Source organism: Drosophila subobscura, chromosome E (assembly GCF_008121235.1).
Source record: "Drosophila subobscura isolate 14011-0131.10 chromosome E, UCBerk_Dsub_1.0, whole genome shotgun sequence".
NCBI classification, from domain to species: domain Eukaryota; kingdom Metazoa; phylum Arthropoda; class Insecta; order Diptera; family Drosophilidae; genus Drosophila; species Drosophila subobscura.
Window position 1 is genome coordinate 2,458,611 of NC_048531.1, and position 15,351 is coordinate 2,473,961.

Consider the following 15,351-nt stretch of genomic DNA (forward strand, 5'->3'; position numbering starts at 1 on the left):
GAGGTGAGAGGTCCCAGAGGTCTGCGGCATGGGAGCTGTCAGATTCGGTGCACGACAAGCGCCTGGGCGAATGGTCGTTGGTCGACAGGGAGCCTTTCATGGCCCGGACTTTAGATTGTTAGCTATAAGTACAATTTATTATTATAAATATTATATTTTATTAGCTTACAAAAAAAATATATATGTATTTTGTTTAGTTCTTACGTAATATTTTTGTTGTGCTCGTCTCTACAATTTTGTACAGAAATATCTCCAAAAATATGATATATTTATTTTGTACTTCAAATTTAGACACCAACAAAATACTATCCATGATTTTATTACTTTTCACAAGTCTGTGTGTAGCGAAAAAAAGTTTTTGTACCGTCTGTCCGTCTTGTTTGACGCCTGTTTCTCAGAGACTATACGAAAAATTATCAGAGACTTCTCCAAATTTTGTGTGAAGATCACGATCCACCCTTTCGCCCTCAACAAAGAGCAAATATCCTACATCCACCATTTTGAAGATAAGAGAAAACTAAGAACGCAATTCCGTAGAGAATGGCCATAACTATTAAATCCCCGTATTAAGATCGGCTCAGATAATTTTAATAGCCAGAATGAAGATTCACTAGCAGTGGCTACCCCCACCCCGTCCAGCAGCTTTGCTTATTCTTGTTTTTTGTTGCTCATTCTTATATCGCGCTCCCACACTCTACCTCTGGCAATGTGCGTAGCTAGGGGAGGGTGGCGACCCATAAAGGCGTGTAAATGTAAAATTGGAAAAAGACACTAAGGTACAGATATACTGACTGAGTGATGGGTTTAAAAGTTGTGACGCTTACGAAGCTTCTCACAAACGTTCCTACTCGTTCTATCTGTATTTTTGTTTACAAATATGGATATGTATACGTGTACATACATTCATACACAGGTAAAACGACGACGACTCAACATTTTTTCCCGCCATTAAGACTACAATTTCCCGCCCGCTCAGTTTCTCGTAACAGAAATAAAAGACTCGTCCATTTAGGTTATAATTGTGTCTATTTATTATTTATTGATGTTTTATATACAATAATGTGATTTTGCTCCAAGTCAGGTGCATCAACTTTCATACATGGAAAGGCTTAAGGTCAAGAGTGTAAATGAGGACGTGATTGATCTTAATCTAAATTACAATTCTATTACAAATTACACATAAAAACTCCCTGGTTAAATATTTATCATGAGATGCCAGCCCTCGGAAGGGACCAGCCCTAGAAATCGGCGTCTAGGGTAAACACGTTGTCCAAGCGACTCGTTACGACTCCCATGCGCTGGTACTCGGCCACCTTCTTTTCAAAGAAGTTTGTCTTTCCGTCAAGAGAGATCATCTCCATGAAGCTGAAGGGATTCTTGGTGTTGTAGATCTTACCCACACCGAGCTCCCCCAGCAGACGGTCGGCCACAAACTCGATGTACTGCGACATGAGGACGCAGTTCATGCCAATCAAATTGACGGGCAGGGCTTCGGTGAGGAACTCTTGCTCGATTTCCACAGCATCCCGAATGATCTCAATGATGCGCTCCCGCTTGGGACGCTGCACTAGATGCTGGTACATCAGCACCGCAAAGTCGCAGTGGAGGCCTTCGTCACGGGAGATAAGCTCGTTGGAGAAGGTCAGACCGGGCATGAGGCCACGTTTCTTTAGCCAAAAGATCGAGGCAAAACTGCCGCTAAAGAAGATTCCTTCCACAGCTGCAAAGGCAATAATTCGCTCGGCAAAGTTGGCCGATTTCGAGGATATCCAGGATAGGGCCCAGTCCGCCTTGCGCTTCACAGCCGGCATGGTCTCAACAGCATTGAACAAGTAGTCGCGCTCCTCCGGCTCCCGTATGTAGGTGTCGATGAGCACGCTGTACATCTCGGAGTGCACGTTCTCCATGGCTATCTGGAAGCCGTAGAAACAGCGCGCCTCCGTGATCTGAACCTCCTGACTGAAGCGCTCGACCAGATTCTCGTTAACAATGCCGTCGGAGGCAGCGAAGAAGGCCAGCACATGGGAGATGAAGTAGCGCTCGTTGTCAGTGAGACGAGCCCAGTCGGTCGCGTCCTTCGACAGATCCACCTCTTCCACAGTCCAGAAGGAGGCTTCGGCCTGCGAGATGAGTGCAATGTAAAATTATTAACATGCTTGAATGAAATTGTTAACAAACGCGGACACATTATCTTAATTGCTCTAATCTTTGGAAGTATTTCCCGCCAAAAACAGTTATTGTTTCATTAAGTAAACATGAGGCAAGGGCTGGGGGGTTGCACACGCCTATCATGTTTGATTTGATTCATGCAATCGGGCACGCCACCGACGTGACTGTATTTTGGCGCGCTTAATCATGAAATTACCCGCCAGAAGTAGATACACACAAGCGAGCGCACACACACAGACGCACACATGTACCACACATACCTTTTTGTACATCTGCCAGATGTCGTGGTACTGAATGGGGAATATAACAAAGCGGCGTGGATTCTCTCGGAGCAGGGGCTCAATAGAAGGGTCAAACGGCGATCCATTCTTCTCCATAATGGACGTCGCTACTTTGCTGACCTCGGCTTCCTTGGCTGCGCCATTCTCCTCGTTGCCAATGGACATTTTGCGAACGTTGCTGGCGTTCTCGGTCAGTACTTTCTTGCTGGGGCTCTAAAAACATATGTACAGTATGAAACAAATATGTAAGTTGAATGCCAAGCGAGCAATATGTATGCTGATTTCTTGTGATGCGCAATATAGCGTCAATTTCACTTATTCCCACGGGAACATTTGTACACAATACATACGAAAAACGGGAGTCTATGTATAGCCTATGTACTTGTGGATTTGCATACGAATGCATGCATGTAATTTCCATTGCATAAACGTGTCGCGTCACTTACCTTTAGCGTGAATTTCTCCATGTTGTCGGCAATATTTTCCTTGGAAGCAACCTGAGACATTTTGTTGCGGGTTAACTTGTTGATTGTTCTTAAAATAGTGTGTACCTGTCAAAAAAAACGTTTGTATATAACGCGGAAAAGCGGCTGGTTTGAAATTTCACCATCAATTGACAGGAAAAACAGAGGTTCTTGGCTTATATGCCGGGCGGCAAGCTATTTACCTTTCCCGCCAAAACGAGCGTAGGGATGATAAGTTGCAAAATAAGAGTATCGGTATTTTTGTGCGATAAGTGGACCGACTTTGAAGATTTATTTTCCTACTATCGATACTGCTATCGCGTATCAAACAATTCCAAATTAAAATAAATAAATAAATAATTATGGACTCTACGACTACAGATCACCACAAGCAGATGAAATACTGCACTACCCGACTGCCATATCGTCAAGGACGGGAGTTGAAAGCCGTAAAAGTATTGAAGCTGCTCTGCATGTCTGTTCCCATAACGACCTCTTGTCTTTTGCAGGTCTATACGGTTGCAAGCGAATCGCGGCACTTGCTGGTCTTTGGAGTGCCCAGAATAAACCTCCAGGGAAACCTAAAGGCCAAGCTACAGTGTTTTGGAAAACTGCAGTCTTGTGCGTGTATTACTTCGGAGATGGCTACAAAGAGTGCGTGTGAAAGACACTGACTTGATCCTTGAACTAAGTTACAACTGTTTGCAGTGGAACTGGAGGCTTTCACAGATGTCTTTGCCGTACAGTTTGAGCGCCTCGAGGTAGCACGACGAGCCAAGCGGCAGCTGGATGCCAAACAGTTTTACGGTGGAACCCTGCACATCTCATATGCGCCTGAAAGAGAGACGCAGCAAGAGCTGCGGGAAAAACTGCTGAAACGAAGCCAGGAGGTGGCGATTCGGACAAGACGTAATCACACAGACCATAAGGATAAAGGATAACATTTATTACTTTCAACACATTGTAATGAGCCCCTGGGGGGCTAAACGATATCCCAAACCATGAACAGTAATGCATTTGTTTTTGTTTGTAACCGATTTGATCTGTCATTATTTCGGCTTCGATTCGCGGAGCTGGTGGTAGTAGTTCAGCAGTGTTAGGCGTTTCGCCCACAGCTGAGCACCATAATGCGCCCAGAATCTGAGGATGAACAAGAGAGTGAGTGAGGGCCATCGCCAGCTCCCACATCTTGCAGTTTACTTACATGCCAAAAGCGGCTCCTCCCAAATGCGCCGCATGGTCAAAGAACTTCCATCCCATCACGCAGCCGGCAAAGTCAATGCCCATAATTACTTTTATGCCGGCACTGGCGGAGAACGTTAGGGCGGGCAGAAACAATATGCTGAGCTGGGTATCCGGATACTGGGCACACACATATGCCAGCACTGTCATGATTGCTCCCGACTAGAGGGCAATTACAAGATTAATTGTATTTAACGTAACACTTTCCCTTGCCATTGCATACGCACCGCTCCCAGAGACATGCCCACTTGTCGCGTGCCCGCCTTGTACAGAATGCTCATCAGACTCGAGAACACTCCGGCGCTCAGGTAAAGTGCTAGGAACTGCTCCTTACCCAGCGACGTGGCTGCAGCGTTGGCAAAGCTGTGCAGCACATACATATTGGCGAACAGGTGCATGGCCGAGTAGTGGCTGAAAGTGGACAGGAACATGGGCCAGCACACGATGCCTGCTCAGGGAAACAGGTGCTCAGATACGGGTGATTTGATTCGGTTCAAGGTCTCGCCTGACTTACGCGCAGCCGGGTTGGATGTGAAATACGAGATCATTGTGGATCGCAGGCGGGGCACGCGCCACAGGCCAAACACCAACAGATTCACAAAGCAGATGGGGGCAAATACCTTCTCGCCAGTGCTCAGATTGTCCCAGTGCTGGCGGATATCCTGTTTCAGTTGCGCCCAGTCGCTGCGGTCTACGACCGATCGACTGTGCCACCAACCAAATTGCGCCTGCTTGGCCTTGGTAATGATCAGGCTTCGTGTGTTTTCGTATTCCCAGATGGTGGCTCCGGCAAAGCATCCCACCGTAAACTGGAATCGAAAAGATGTACAGAAAGAAATGCATATGGAAAATTGCCTGCTTACTGCGCCTGTGAATGCAACAGCCTTGATTAAGTTGTTCGTCGGAACTGTTGTGCTTTCTGGGACCGGCTCCCCGCCCGTGGGCTTTACATTGCTTCTCTGCTTACTGTTGCCGTGGAAGTATCGTGCTGGTGGCTTTGATCGTGGTGCAGGTACTATGTGTCGGCATGTGAAATTGTGTCCATTTGCATATCTGTGTCTGTGGGATGACTGACTGTGGTTAATCTGTCACGGACAGCGCCTTTGACCCTACTTACGTCACCTGGGAGAGCCAGCTCCTACAGAGCGCGCGATTTACAAGCATAGTAATAATTGAAAAATAGAAATTGAAAAATTTTGTATGAGTTTATATTTAATGTTTTGTTTCTGACATTTGAGCTATCGATAAGTTTGACTATCGTTTCATCTATGTGAACATGATAAATTATATACGGTGGTTCCATCGGCTGCCTAATGGCTTCGTTTTTTTTTTTTTTTTTATATTTAATCGCTGCAGCGAAATTGGTTGGTCGCAGAGATGAGTCCGCATTGACCAGGTACTTGAATATTATAAAAAGTTACTGAAAATTTTGAACTCAAAAAAGAGTTGTTTGCCGAACGAACACTAGGATTGTTGCTACGTTTTCGCACCATAGAGTTCAGTGAAAAGGTTGTGTGACATATGTGTATTAATCTTGCCTGCGCTCAATATGATTTTTCAGTTTTTGCAGCAAGAAAGTCACAATTTATTTAAAATTAAGAGTCTACGCAAAAAAATGTATAGTAAAAAACAAACATAACGACTATTTTCAAGTAGTGAATTACTAAATTTCAAAATAAACGAGAAGGGACGTGTGAGACGCTTCTTACGCGTCACAACTTTTATTCCCGGCACTCAGTACTACATCTGCACTTTAGCGGTTATTTGTCAATTTTACATTTTTTGTAAAATTTTACATTTTTTCTTCAACCGTCATCTACATCAACAACACTGCTCACGCCAACACACTCCTTTAGCTCGCCACCCTCCCCTATAGACACACACTGCAGAGTCGCGGTAGAGGCAGTGGCATAGGCAGAGACGTGTCAGGGGTAGAGGCCATAAACAGCGCGAAGCAGAGTGTGAATGCTGCTGGACGGGGTGGGTTTGGCCACTGCAAATTAATTTCTCCATTGTGGCTATAATAATGATCCAATCGTATCCCAATTTGGTGATCTGATAGATATGGTCATTCCCTACGGATTTTTAGTTTTTTGCTATCTTCAAAATTGTAGATTTGGAAGGTTTTCGCCCTTTTGCGGAGGCGGAAGGGGGCGTGGCTCATTTTTGAAATACACTTGTAACAGTGTGAGCATACAGAAGTCTGGATGCAAAATTTGGTGGCTCTAGCTTTTATGGTCTCTGAGATCCAGTCGCTCAACAAGACGGACGGACAGACGGACAGACAGACAGACAGACATAGACTCGGCTATTGATACTGATCAAGAATATATGTATATACTTTATGGGGTCGGAAACGTTTCCTTCTGTGCGTTACATACAACCGTTATTCGCACAAATACAATATACCCTATTTACTCTTCGAGTACCGGGTATAAAAAGAAAACTTCAACTCTTTTTCATGCAATGGTCAACGCCATGCCATTAAGGGGCCATTAATCTGCACAATTGTCGTTTCAGCCGCACTTACTACTATTTAGTGGCGCCTTAAATAATTTCATCATGATTGTGACTTTTTGTTGCATTATGCATCGTATCATAGCTTCGTTACGTTGTGCCCGTAATTTCTTTTGGGTTAAGCCCGGTCCACTTCTCGCTCTCTGCCCAGAGAAATTTTGAAGCTTTTTCGTCTAGTGCTGCGGATCCGATTTGCTTGGGCCTGCAGTCGCTAAAGTACTGGCCTGTGATGTGACTTAAGCTAGGATCAAGAACTGCATACAGCGATGTAGGCGCTCCACTTTTCGGAGACTTAATAAAGGGCCAAATGAGCGGTTTGATCAAATATCTGTAAAACGGCGCAGTCAATAATTTGGGAAGGGAAACGAATTGCCACGTACATTTGTACATATATGAGTACTCACTTTCCAAATTCCGTTTGAAAGAGTCTCCAGTTCCGAAAGAGCTCTGTGTTGACAACACCGGGATGCATGGCATTCACCGTCACTCCACTGCCATCCAAGCGCTTGGCCAACTCCCGCGCGAATAGAATATTTGCCAGTTTGCTCTGGCAATAGGCTCTGTTCCGGCCATAGGAATTCTGGCTGTTCAGATCAACCACATTGATTGAGCCGAATCTATGGGCCAGGCTGGATAGGATGATGATTCGACTGGGGGCAGAGCTCCTCAGGACATCGATAAGCAGATTGGTAAGCAGAAAGTGCCCCATATGGTTGACCCCAATCCTTCGTCAGCGATTTGGACAATCCATTACGCCGGCATTATTAATTAGGATGTGAAGTTGTTTATTCTCTTTCTTGAAACTGAACCGAAATGAGTGAGTATCTGAAAACATGATCCCATCTGACCTTGACTCACTCAGCAGCAAATTTCTTCACGGAATCCAGGGAGCTCAAGTCCAATTCTCGGGAGAAGAAGTTTGCATTCTTTGTCTTCTCAACTATTTCCTGTCGAGTCTGCTCACACTTTTGCATATCGCGGCAGGCCATAAAAACAGTGGCACCGCTTCGTGCCAGCTCGAGAACGGTCTCCCTGCCGATGCACGTATTGCATCCGGTGACAATCACAACTTTTCCCGTCTCATCAGTTCTCTTGGTAAACTGACCGCCCTGCATGTACGCCCTAAAGTTGTTTCAACTTTGTAACACATTTACAGATCATATTAAAGACACCAACCAGCCACCAATTGGCCCCAAAGGCCAATAAAGCAGGTCCAGATATCAAAAGGGCTTATCATGCTTTCGGTTAAAGCGTACATTTCCAAGTGTCTTCTGCCAGCTACGAGGGGATACTACGCTGCCCGATTCAGATGAAATAAATCTGAAAGCTTGGGGTGTTACGGGTATAAAGTGCATATCATATTAATAGTTTATTTCAATGAATTGGAGACGGCTCCAATTGGATGTGAGATAATCGTTTCGGAGAGAAAAGCATTTGATAAGGCCATTAATGTTATTACGGCTATTACGGGCTTCGCTCGTGCGTGACCGGCGGAACCAATCTCAATAAAAACAGCTTTAAAGTTGTTGTTTAAGGTTAAAACTATTATATATTTATAAAAGGTACCAAAAGAGTATCTTAGAGGCTATAAGAGCCATAGCAAATTTTTCCAGCTGAAGCAAACGGAAGAACGTTGTGAGTAGTGTTGATACGCGTCACTACTCAGTCAGTATAGATATACATATGTAAATACATACATACATATGTATGTAGGTACATATTTACATATATGTACATATGTACATACATATATGTGCGCTTATGATTTTATTCGAGTTTTACATTTTCTTGCAACTGCCATCTACAACACGTCCGCACCAGCACGCTCCTTTACAGTTAGATACTTTTTCATTATGTGAAAAGAGGATACGCGGAGTACAGGAATATTACTGAGTACTGATTTTCGTTGCAACTCCAAGTTGTTTGACTGGTTTTCAATTATTCTCGAATTTTATTCAGAAATAAACATTTCATTTCATCCCTAAAACTAACCCTAAGCCCAATTCATCGGCTTATTCCCGTCCATTTCTCGGACTCTAGCCACAACCACTTTGCCATTTTGTCATCGGTGGCAGCAGGAGCTACTACCTTCGTACTGCAGTCGCTGAAGTACTGACCGGACACCTCAGCCAGTTCGGAATCTAGGGCTGCATAGAGTGTTGTCTGGGCACCGTTTCGGGGAGACTTCATGAGAGACCAAAGCAGAGGCCTGAGAACGGTCCTGAAAGCATACAACAATTGTTAATGTACCCAATGGGCAAGGATGAACTGGACACACTCTACTACATACTGGGCGAGCTTTGTTTTGAAGAATATCATATTCCTCGCTATTTGCGTGTCTGCTATACCGGGATTGACAGCATTGACCGTTACCCCAGTGCCCGCGAGACGTTTCGCCAGCTCCCGAGTGAAGAGTATGTTGGCCAGTTTGCTTTGGCAGTAGGCTGTGCCTTCGTCGAAGGACAGCTTGCTGTTTATGTCCTCCACGATGATCCGGCCCCGCTCGTGCGCCTTGCTGGAAACGACCACAATGCGACTTGGCTCCGAATGCTTCAGTAAATCGAGCAACAGGTGGGTGAGAAGGAAGTGACCAACATGATTGACTCCCAAGTGCATTTCGAAGCCTTCTTTTGTGAGCCGACGCGGCTCCCAGAAGACGCCGGCATTGTTAATCAGGATGTGCAGCTTATCTTGCTCCTTCTTGAAACTGTCGAGGAGATGGACATGATTAGATAAGAATTATGACTGGCGGTCAAACAATGATTCACCCATCGACAAATTTCCGAACGGAATCCAAGGAGGACAAGTCACATTCGCGAGAGAACACGTTCGAGTTGTTTGTCTCCCTAACGATCTCCTTGCAGGCTTGCTCGCCCTTTTCCTTGTCCCGACATGCCATGTATACAGTAGCTCCTCTTCGGGCCAGTTCACGCACAGTCTCCCTGCCGAGACCCGTATTACCGCCAGTCACAATTACCACTCTGCCCCTCTCATCCGTGTTCTTTTTGAACTTCCCCCCCTGCATGTATAGCCTGTGGCGAGGTAATAAAATGATTCTCTGGTTAAATTAATTGTGAAATCTATCGCACACGAATAGTTCCATGTCACTTTTATGTTTGATAACAGGTATCAGCGTTACATTTAACTTTGGGTCAGTAATTACCTCACGCAGACCGCAATTATTCCGACAATGGCATGTGCCGCAAAAAAGGGGGCAATTCTTCCAAGAAAATTTATAATAATTTCCATAGTTGACGCGCTCAGGGTCCGGACGTAAATGAGGCCAGCAAATGGGAATGGCCTAGGGAACGTACCTGATATGCGATTTCACGACAACTGGTAAAATTGATAGTGCAGCACTCTACATACGAGCACTGTTTAATCTAAGTTCTGCTGCTGAAATCGAGCCAAACCTTTAGCATAGATAACTGGAAACACAACCAGACTACAGACACCACCACCAGCGAGCGTGAGAGGCCTTTTGTTTCCCTATGGTACCATGGAACGTTTTACCTTTTGAACCGAGGGCTTTTAACTTAAAATGTAATGGATATGTACACAGTATTTTAAACAAACGATGATGAAATTGGCAAGCAACCGGTTTTGGTACAGAATACATTTTTCAAAGGGACCGGTCAGACAGCGCCGATCAGATGGAGCTTATTAAGAAATTACATTTCTCTGCTGTTAACCAAATTAGCAGAGGATTGTAAACAGGAATGGGTGCCAGAAATTAGATACAAATTCTTTCGATTGTAGAAAATGATTCATTTATGACTGGCATAAGGTTAAAAACGGTTTAGCTTATTTTTTCACATCGATAGCCGGTGGATTTGTCCACTTCTCGCTGACCGCCCATAGCCATTTGCCTGTTTGTGTGTCCGTGGCAGCTGGTGCCACTTCTTTGGACTGGCAGTCACTGAAATATTCACCAGAAACCTGCTCCAAGTCAGGATCGAGGGCGGCATATAAGCTGGTTTGAGCTCCATTCCTTGCAGTCTTTACGAAGGGCCAAAATAAAGGCTTAACGAATAGTCTGAAAGCAGAAAACCAAATTCAAACTAATTGCTGCAAGTTTTTCCACAGGTACCAACCCGGCAAAGAAGTTACTGAAGAAGCTCATGTGCCTAAACAGTTCTGTATCCACAACACCGGGGTGCAAGGCATTAGCCGTCACTCCAGAGCCTGCCAGTCGCTTCGCCAACTCCCGTGTGAACAGGACGTTTGCCAATTTACTCTGACTGTAGGCTCTCCCTTCGTCGTACGACTTGTCGCTGTTCAGATCGCCTGTGTTGATTTCGCCACGTGTATGTGCTAGGCTCGAGACGTTCACAATCCTACTGGGCGCTGAGATCTAAAAATTCTGTCGCATTACTATCAAAATATGCAATGTTTCACGGGGCTAGCAGCAGCACCTTCAACAGATCCAGTAGCAGTGTTGTAAGTAAAAAGTGGCCCATGTGATTCACGCCCAACTGCATCTCGAAGCCATCCTTTGTGTGCGATCGGGGACACCGCATGACCCCGGCATTGTTGATGAGTACGTTCAGCGTTTTCTGTTCCCGTTTGAAGCTGCAAGGACAGTGCATTGAGGAAATGTGATACACATATACTTCAACAGAGTGCATACGCGGCAACAAAATTCCGAATCGAGTCCAGGGAAGCCAAGTCGCATTCACGGCAGTAAACATATTTGTTTTTGGTCTCCAGAACAATCTCCTCACGAGCCTCCTCGCACTTCTTCATGTCTCGGCATGCCATGTAAACGGTGGCTCCCCGTTTCGCCAGCTCCCTGACCGTCTCCTTTCCAATCCCACTGTTTGACCCCGTCACAATGATGACTTTTTCCGTTTCGTCGGTCTCCTTTGTGAATTGGCCGCCTTGCATAAGGTCTCTGCAAGAGTAAACGCAATCAAACCCGGCAATTTATAAATGAATGTGGGGAAACCAGACTTTATGGCGCAGGCGGCGCCTACCGTAGTTCCGGTGACGCTCAGCCAGAAAATGGGGCGACTCTTTAGGAACGAGAATAACGTCATTTCAGAAATATATTTAGCTACAAAATTAAACAAACGCTTTCTATGGACATTGAAATAAACACAAACAGCTGTTTGTGAACACTGGTATATATCGATAGGTTTAATCATCTGTCTCTGTTTTCAAGTGTTTGTTGTTGGTGTGTGGCTGGAAATATACTTTACACTTCATTTATATACATAAGCTAATTAATTGGTTTATCTGGGGCATCACAACCGCTTAGCAAGGAAGAGTCACTGCAGCAGCATCCAAGAAGTTGCTGAGAAGGAAACCAACCCTCCGCGAGATCTAAGGCAGCTATGCGACGCAATGTGTAAGAGTCAGCCGCCAACACGACGACTGTTGCTTCGAGTGTCAACAAAATAAAATGTACATAGTATGACGCGGGCTTTGTCTTTCAGGCGCAACCAAAATTACAACTGGGACGATCCAGACCCCGACAATGTGGAGGATATCTTCGCGAGGCCAGCCTACGACGATGATGAGTTTGTCAACCTGGTGCCGTTGGGACACAGACCGAACGGGCACGCGAGGCTGGCTCGCTACGAGAACACGCTGGAGGTAAATGTGCAAGAAGGCGACACCTTACAGGCGTTGGCCCTCAGATTTCATTGTTCCGTGGCCGATATCAAACGCCTGAACATGATGGACCGCGACAATGAGATACACGCACATCGCATCATACGCATACCCGTTACAGTGCACAATGTTCTCCTGGGAAATGGAGTACAGGATGCTCTGCCAGCCGTGCACAGAAGTGGAAACAACAGTCCAAGGCATAACATAGAGCGGGAGCCTGCCATTGAACGCAACCCACTGGAGGACGCTCGCCAAATGTTGGACGAAAGACTCCTTGTGGCAGCAGTAAATGCATCTGGCTCTGTGGACGACGAACAACCATCAACGAGCAAAGCGGCAAGCAAATACTACGAGGGAGCTCATGGATCTCCTAATGATGAAGGTGAGTCCATGCCCTTGATAATTTGACCTCATTTTCGGTAAAAATAGCCCCCGGCTCACTAGGGAACCGATAAGTAAGCGTTACTTTTCTTAAACATGCACCAGGTACCAAATGTAATTGTTTACTGTACCATGGTACAGAACAGACGAGAGTCCATAATGGCATGACTTCTAGTGTAAATGATAAACCTTTTCCAATACGTTGTACTAGGTTCACAAGAATTGGGTAAATTTATAATCGGAACAACAATATAGAATGAAATTCCGGGCAGCAAAAAACTGGCCTAGCAATTTGTCTTCAAGCTTCCTGCGGAGAGAATAGCATCAAACTGGGAACTAGGCTTTCTAACAAAACATAATGCAAATTTGGCAGTTTTTGAATGGTTTTTTGATTTCAGTGTTGAAAAAATACCACATTCTGTTTTAGTGCTGTTAAATAATTGAAGATAAAAAGTGCTGAAAAAGACATCACTTCCAATGCTGCTTTTCGATATCGATATCGATGTAGACCGAGCAATCGATGTTTCACAGAGCATTTTGCTCCCAAATTGTTTAGTCATTCTGCCTTTAAAACAAAAGAAAACATTGCTTAAGTTGCTTTTTTGCTGTCGAAAAGTTTAAATTGAACTACAACAAAATGCCGGACTATCTGGGAGATGATCAGCGCAAAGTGAAACATGAAGAGAAGGAGGAAAAGGAAATCAAGTCGCTGGACGAAGGCGACATCGAACTACTGAAGACCTACGGCCAGAGCCAGTACCACAAGTCCATAAAAAACATCGAGGAAGACATTCAAAAGGCTGTAAAGCAGGTCAATGAGTTGACTGGCATCAAGGAGAGCGACACAGGGCTGGCACCTCCTGCGCTCTGGGATCTGGCTGCTGATAAGCAAATTTTGCAGAATGAGCAACCGCTTCAGGTGGCCCGTTGCACCAAAATCATTAACGCCGACACGGATGACCCGAAGTACATTATCAACGTGAAGCAGTTTGCCAAGTTCGTCGTGGACTTGGCCGATTCGGTGGCCACCACCGATATTGAGGAAGGAATGCGTGTGGGTGTCGATCGCAACAAGTACCAGATCCACATACCGCTGCCGCCAAAGATTGATCCAACTGTGACGATGATGCAGGTGGAAGATAAGCCGGATGTGACCTACAGCGATGTTGGCGGCTGCAAGGAGCAGATTGAGAAGCTGCGTGAGGTTGTGGAAACGCCACTGCTCCATCCCGAGAAATTCGTCAACTTGGGCATTGAGCCGCCCAAGGGCGTGTTGCTGTTTGGACCGCCTGGTACTGGCAAGACACTCTGTGCTCGAGCCGTGGCCAATCGCACGGATGCCTGCTTCATCCGCGTCATCGGTTCAGAGCTGGTGCAAAAGTATGTCGGCGAGGGAGCACGTATGGTGCGTGAGCTGTTTGAGATGGCGCGCTCCAAGAAGGCTTGTCTCATTTTCTTCGATGAAATCGATGCGATTGGCGGAGCCCGATTCGACGATGGTGCTGGTGGTGACAACGAGGTGCAGCGTACTATGTTGGAGCTTATCAATCAGCTAGATGGCTTCGATCCTCGTGGCAACATCAAGGTTCTGATGGCAACCAACAGACCTGACACTCTGGATCCAGCGTTAATGCGTCCCGGCCGTCTGGACCGTAAGGTGGAGTTCGGTCTGCCTGACCAGGACGGTCGTTCGCACATCTTCAAGATTCACGCTCGCTCCATGTCCGTGGAACGTGACATTCGTTTTGATCTGCTGGCCCGTCTTTGCCCCAACTCAACGGGCGCTGAGATCCGCTCAGTCTGCACGGAAGCCGGCATGTTTGCCATTCGTGCACGTCGCAAGGTGGCGACCGAAAAGGATTTCCTCGAGGCCGTCAACAAGGTTATCAAGAGCTACGCCAAGTTCAGCGCCACCCCACGCTATATGACCTATAATTAAGATTATTTTTATTGGCACTATTTTGTATCCACTGAAGGAGAAGCTGTTGTAGAAAATAGCATATCCTTCAACTGGCAATTAATTAAATAAAACAAAAAGTATACCTCCGGATGTTTGGCTCGATAGCATTACATAATATTTAATTGTTCTCCGCTAATAAGAGCTAATAACTTTGTTTATTTTGTAAACTCTAATCCAGCCAATATGGAGCGACCGCCGGACGACAGTGCACCTCTGCTGAACGACTTGCTGGTGGATAGGCATGCTCCGCTGGTGCGTCCCATACCGGGTCCCTCTCTGCGCGCCATCGATTGGTCCGGCTCCGACTGCGACATGTCTTGGATCTGTTTGCTGATATTCATACTCGCTCTGTGCGTCGTCATACCGCTGGTATACGTCGTCTATTTGGCGGAGCATCCACATCACAACCACAGCTCGCAGTAGCGAGCCAGCACCGAAGTGATCATCATTCCAAATGTACCGGCAACAACTCGTCTGCTTCCTCTCACTCTTTGTAGCTCCATCAAGCGCATTTCAAATGCAGCTGCTGGCCGTTGAATTTATTTGATATACATATAACAACCATAGAACTTTATATGGACTCTTTTCGAAATAATAAGGACTTTGTGTACTGTATTGATTCTTTAAATTGTTCGGATTCTTGTGGGCTGTTCTTTAAGTTGCTAACTGGTGCCAACACCGGTGTCAAAGATCTGTGCAAGTCTCTTGTGAATGTCAGTTG

General features: G+C 45.6%; 7 protein-coding genes and 1 pseudogene across 8 annotated transcripts; 3 read left to right on the forward strand and 5 right to left on the reverse strand.

Moving 5' to 3' along the window:
* Positions 1-1,007: 1,007 nt before the first annotated feature.
* On the reverse strand, positions 1,008-3,109 carry LOC117892531 (ribonucleoside-diphosphate reductase subunit M2). Its single transcript, XM_034798835.1, has 3 exons — positions 2,897-3,109; positions 2,430-2,663; positions 1,008-2,120 (listed from the first exon to the last, which is right to left on the reverse strand). Exons 1-3 carry the CDS (start codon positions 2,954-2,956, stop codon positions 1,239-1,241), a joined length of 1,176 nt encoding a protein of 391 aa, XP_034654726.1. The 5' UTR covers positions 2,957-3,109; the 3' UTR covers positions 1,008-1,238.
* Positions 3,110-3,214: 105 nt separating this feature from the next.
* On the forward strand, positions 3,215-3,948 carry LOC117892542 (RNA-binding protein 48). Its single transcript, XM_034798851.1, has 3 exons — positions 3,215-3,369; positions 3,424-3,568; positions 3,623-3,948. Exons 1-3 carry the CDS (start codon positions 3,277-3,279, stop codon positions 3,853-3,855), a joined length of 471 nt encoding a protein of 156 aa, XP_034654742.1. The 5' UTR covers positions 3,215-3,276; the 3' UTR covers positions 3,856-3,948.
* On the reverse strand, positions 3,862-5,420 carry LOC117892534 (presenilins-associated rhomboid-like protein, mitochondrial). Its single transcript, XM_034798839.1, has 6 exons — positions 5,274-5,420; positions 5,020-5,215; positions 4,671-4,965; positions 4,384-4,604; positions 4,119-4,318; positions 3,862-4,054 (listed from the first exon to the last, which is right to left on the reverse strand). Exons 1-6 carry the CDS (start codon positions 5,318-5,320, stop codon positions 3,964-3,966), a joined length of 1,050 nt encoding a protein of 349 aa, XP_034654730.1. The 5' UTR covers positions 5,321-5,420; the 3' UTR covers positions 3,862-3,963.
* A 1,327-nt stretch (positions 5,421-6,747) lies between these two features.
* Positions 6,748-7,960, reverse strand: LOC117892538 (annotated as a pseudogene).
* Positions 7,961-8,487: 527 nt separating this feature from the next.
* Positions 8,488-10,220, reverse strand: LOC117892536 (retinol dehydrogenase 12). The gene is made up of 4 exons (XM_034798844.1): positions 9,837-10,220; positions 9,442-9,705; positions 8,964-9,380; positions 8,488-8,894 (listed from the first exon to the last, which is right to left on the reverse strand). Exons 1-4 carry the CDS (start codon positions 9,920-9,922, stop codon positions 8,678-8,680), a joined length of 984 nt encoding a protein of 327 aa, XP_034654735.1. The 5' UTR covers positions 9,923-10,220; the 3' UTR covers positions 8,488-8,677.
* A 206-nt stretch (positions 10,221-10,426) lies between these two features.
* LOC117892532 (retinol dehydrogenase 12) lies at positions 10,427-11,786 on the reverse strand. 2 transcript variants are annotated; one of them, XM_034798836.1, is made up of 5 exons: positions 11,627-11,786; positions 11,304-11,567; positions 11,089-11,245; positions 10,768-11,027; positions 10,427-10,709 (listed from the first exon to the last, which is right to left on the reverse strand). In XM_034798836.1, the coding sequence occupies exons 1-5, from the start codon at positions 11,710-11,712 to the stop codon at positions 10,478-10,480; spliced, it is 999 nt and encodes a 332-aa protein (XP_034654727.1). In that variant the 5' UTR covers positions 11,713-11,786; the 3' UTR covers positions 10,427-10,477. The 2 variants fall into 2 exon arrangements, with proteins under 2 accessions (XP_034654727.1, XP_034654728.1); XM_034798837.1 differs by having other exon boundaries at positions 11,650-11,782.
* A 55-nt stretch (positions 11,787-11,841) lies between these two features.
* On the forward strand, positions 11,842-15,218 carry LOC117892539 (lysM and putative peptidoglycan-binding domain-containing protein 3). The gene is made up of 3 exons (XM_034798846.1): positions 11,842-12,023; positions 12,112-12,671; positions 14,809-15,218. The coding sequence occupies exons 1-3, from the start codon at positions 12,010-12,012 to the stop codon at positions 15,051-15,053; spliced, it is 819 nt and encodes a 272-aa protein (XP_034654737.1). The 5' UTR covers positions 11,842-12,009; the 3' UTR covers positions 15,054-15,218.
* Positions 13,188-14,712, forward strand: LOC117892530 (26S proteasome regulatory subunit 7). Its single transcript, XM_034798834.1, has one exon. It carries the CDS (start codon positions 13,308-13,310, stop codon positions 14,607-14,609), a length of 1,302 nt encoding a protein of 433 aa, XP_034654725.1. The 5' UTR covers positions 13,188-13,307; the 3' UTR covers positions 14,610-14,712.
* Positions 15,219-15,351: the final 133 nt, after the last annotated feature.

Coding starts and splice junctions, on each gene's coding strand:
- LOC117892542 (XM_034798851.1), top strand. CDS start 3,277: ATGGACTCTACGACTACAGATCACCACAAGCAGATGAAATACTGCACT. Junction 3,370..3,423: donor GGGAGTTGAAAGCCGTAAAA/GTATTGAAGCTG, acceptor TGTCTTTTGCAG/GTCTATACGGTTGCAAGCGA. Junction 3,569..3,622: donor TTCGGAGATGGCTACAAAGA/GTGCGTGTGAAA, acceptor AACTGTTTGCAG/TGGAACTGGAGGCTTTCACA.
- LOC117892536 (XM_034798844.1), bottom strand. CDS start 9,922: ATGGAAATTATTATAAATTTTCTTGGAAGAATTGCCCCCTTTTTTGCG. Junction 9,706..9,836: donor ATAATTGCGGTCTGCGTGAG/GTAATTACTGAC, acceptor ACCTCGCCACAG/GCTATACATGCAGGGGGGGA. Junction 9,381..9,441: donor GTTCGGAAATTTGTCGATGG/GTGAATCATTGT, acceptor TCTCCTCGACAG/TTTCAAGAAGGAGCAAGATA.
- LOC117892532 (XM_034798836.1), bottom strand. CDS start 11,712: ATGACGTTATTCTCGTTCCTAAAGAGTCGCCCCATTTTCTGGCTGAGC. Junction 11,568..11,626: donor GGCGCCGCCTGCGCCATAAA/GTCTGGTTTCCC, acceptor TTACTCTTGCAG/AGACCTTATGCAAGGCGGCC. Junction 10,710..10,767: donor TTCAGTAACTTCTTTGCCGG/GTTGGTACCTGT, acceptor TTCTGCTTTCAG/ACTATTCGTTAAGCCTTTAT.
- LOC117892530 (XM_034798834.1), top strand. CDS start 13,308: ATGCCGGACTATCTGGGAGATGATCAGCGCAAAGTGAAACATGAAGAG.
- LOC117892531 (XM_034798835.1), bottom strand. CDS start 2,956: ATGTCTCAGGTTGCTTCCAAGGAAAATATTGCCGACAACATGGAGAAA. Junction 2,664..2,896: donor TGGAGAAATTCACGCTAAAG/GTAAGTGACGCG, acceptor ATATGTTTTTAG/AGCCCCAGCAAGAAAGTACT. Junction 2,121..2,429: donor TCTGGCAGATGTACAAAAAG/GTATGTGTGGTA, acceptor CTCATCTCGCAG/GCCGAAGCCTCCTTCTGGAC.
- LOC117892534 (XM_034798839.1), bottom strand. CDS start 5,320: ATGCTTGTAAATCGCGCGCTCTGTAGGAGCTGGCTCTCCCAGGTGAC. Junction 5,216..5,273: donor AGCTGGCTCTCCCAGGTGAC/GTAAGTAGGGTC, acceptor GTCATCCCACAG/ACACAGATATGCAAATGGAC. Junction 4,966..5,019: donor CTGTTGCATTCACAGGCGCA/GTAAGCAGGCAA, acceptor TTTCGATTCCAG/TTTACGGTGGGATGCTTTGC.
- LOC117892539 (XM_034798846.1), top strand. Junction 12,672..14,808: donor TGGATCTCCTAATGATGAAG/GTGAGTCCATGC, acceptor ACTCTAATCCAG/CCAATATGGAGCGACCGCCG.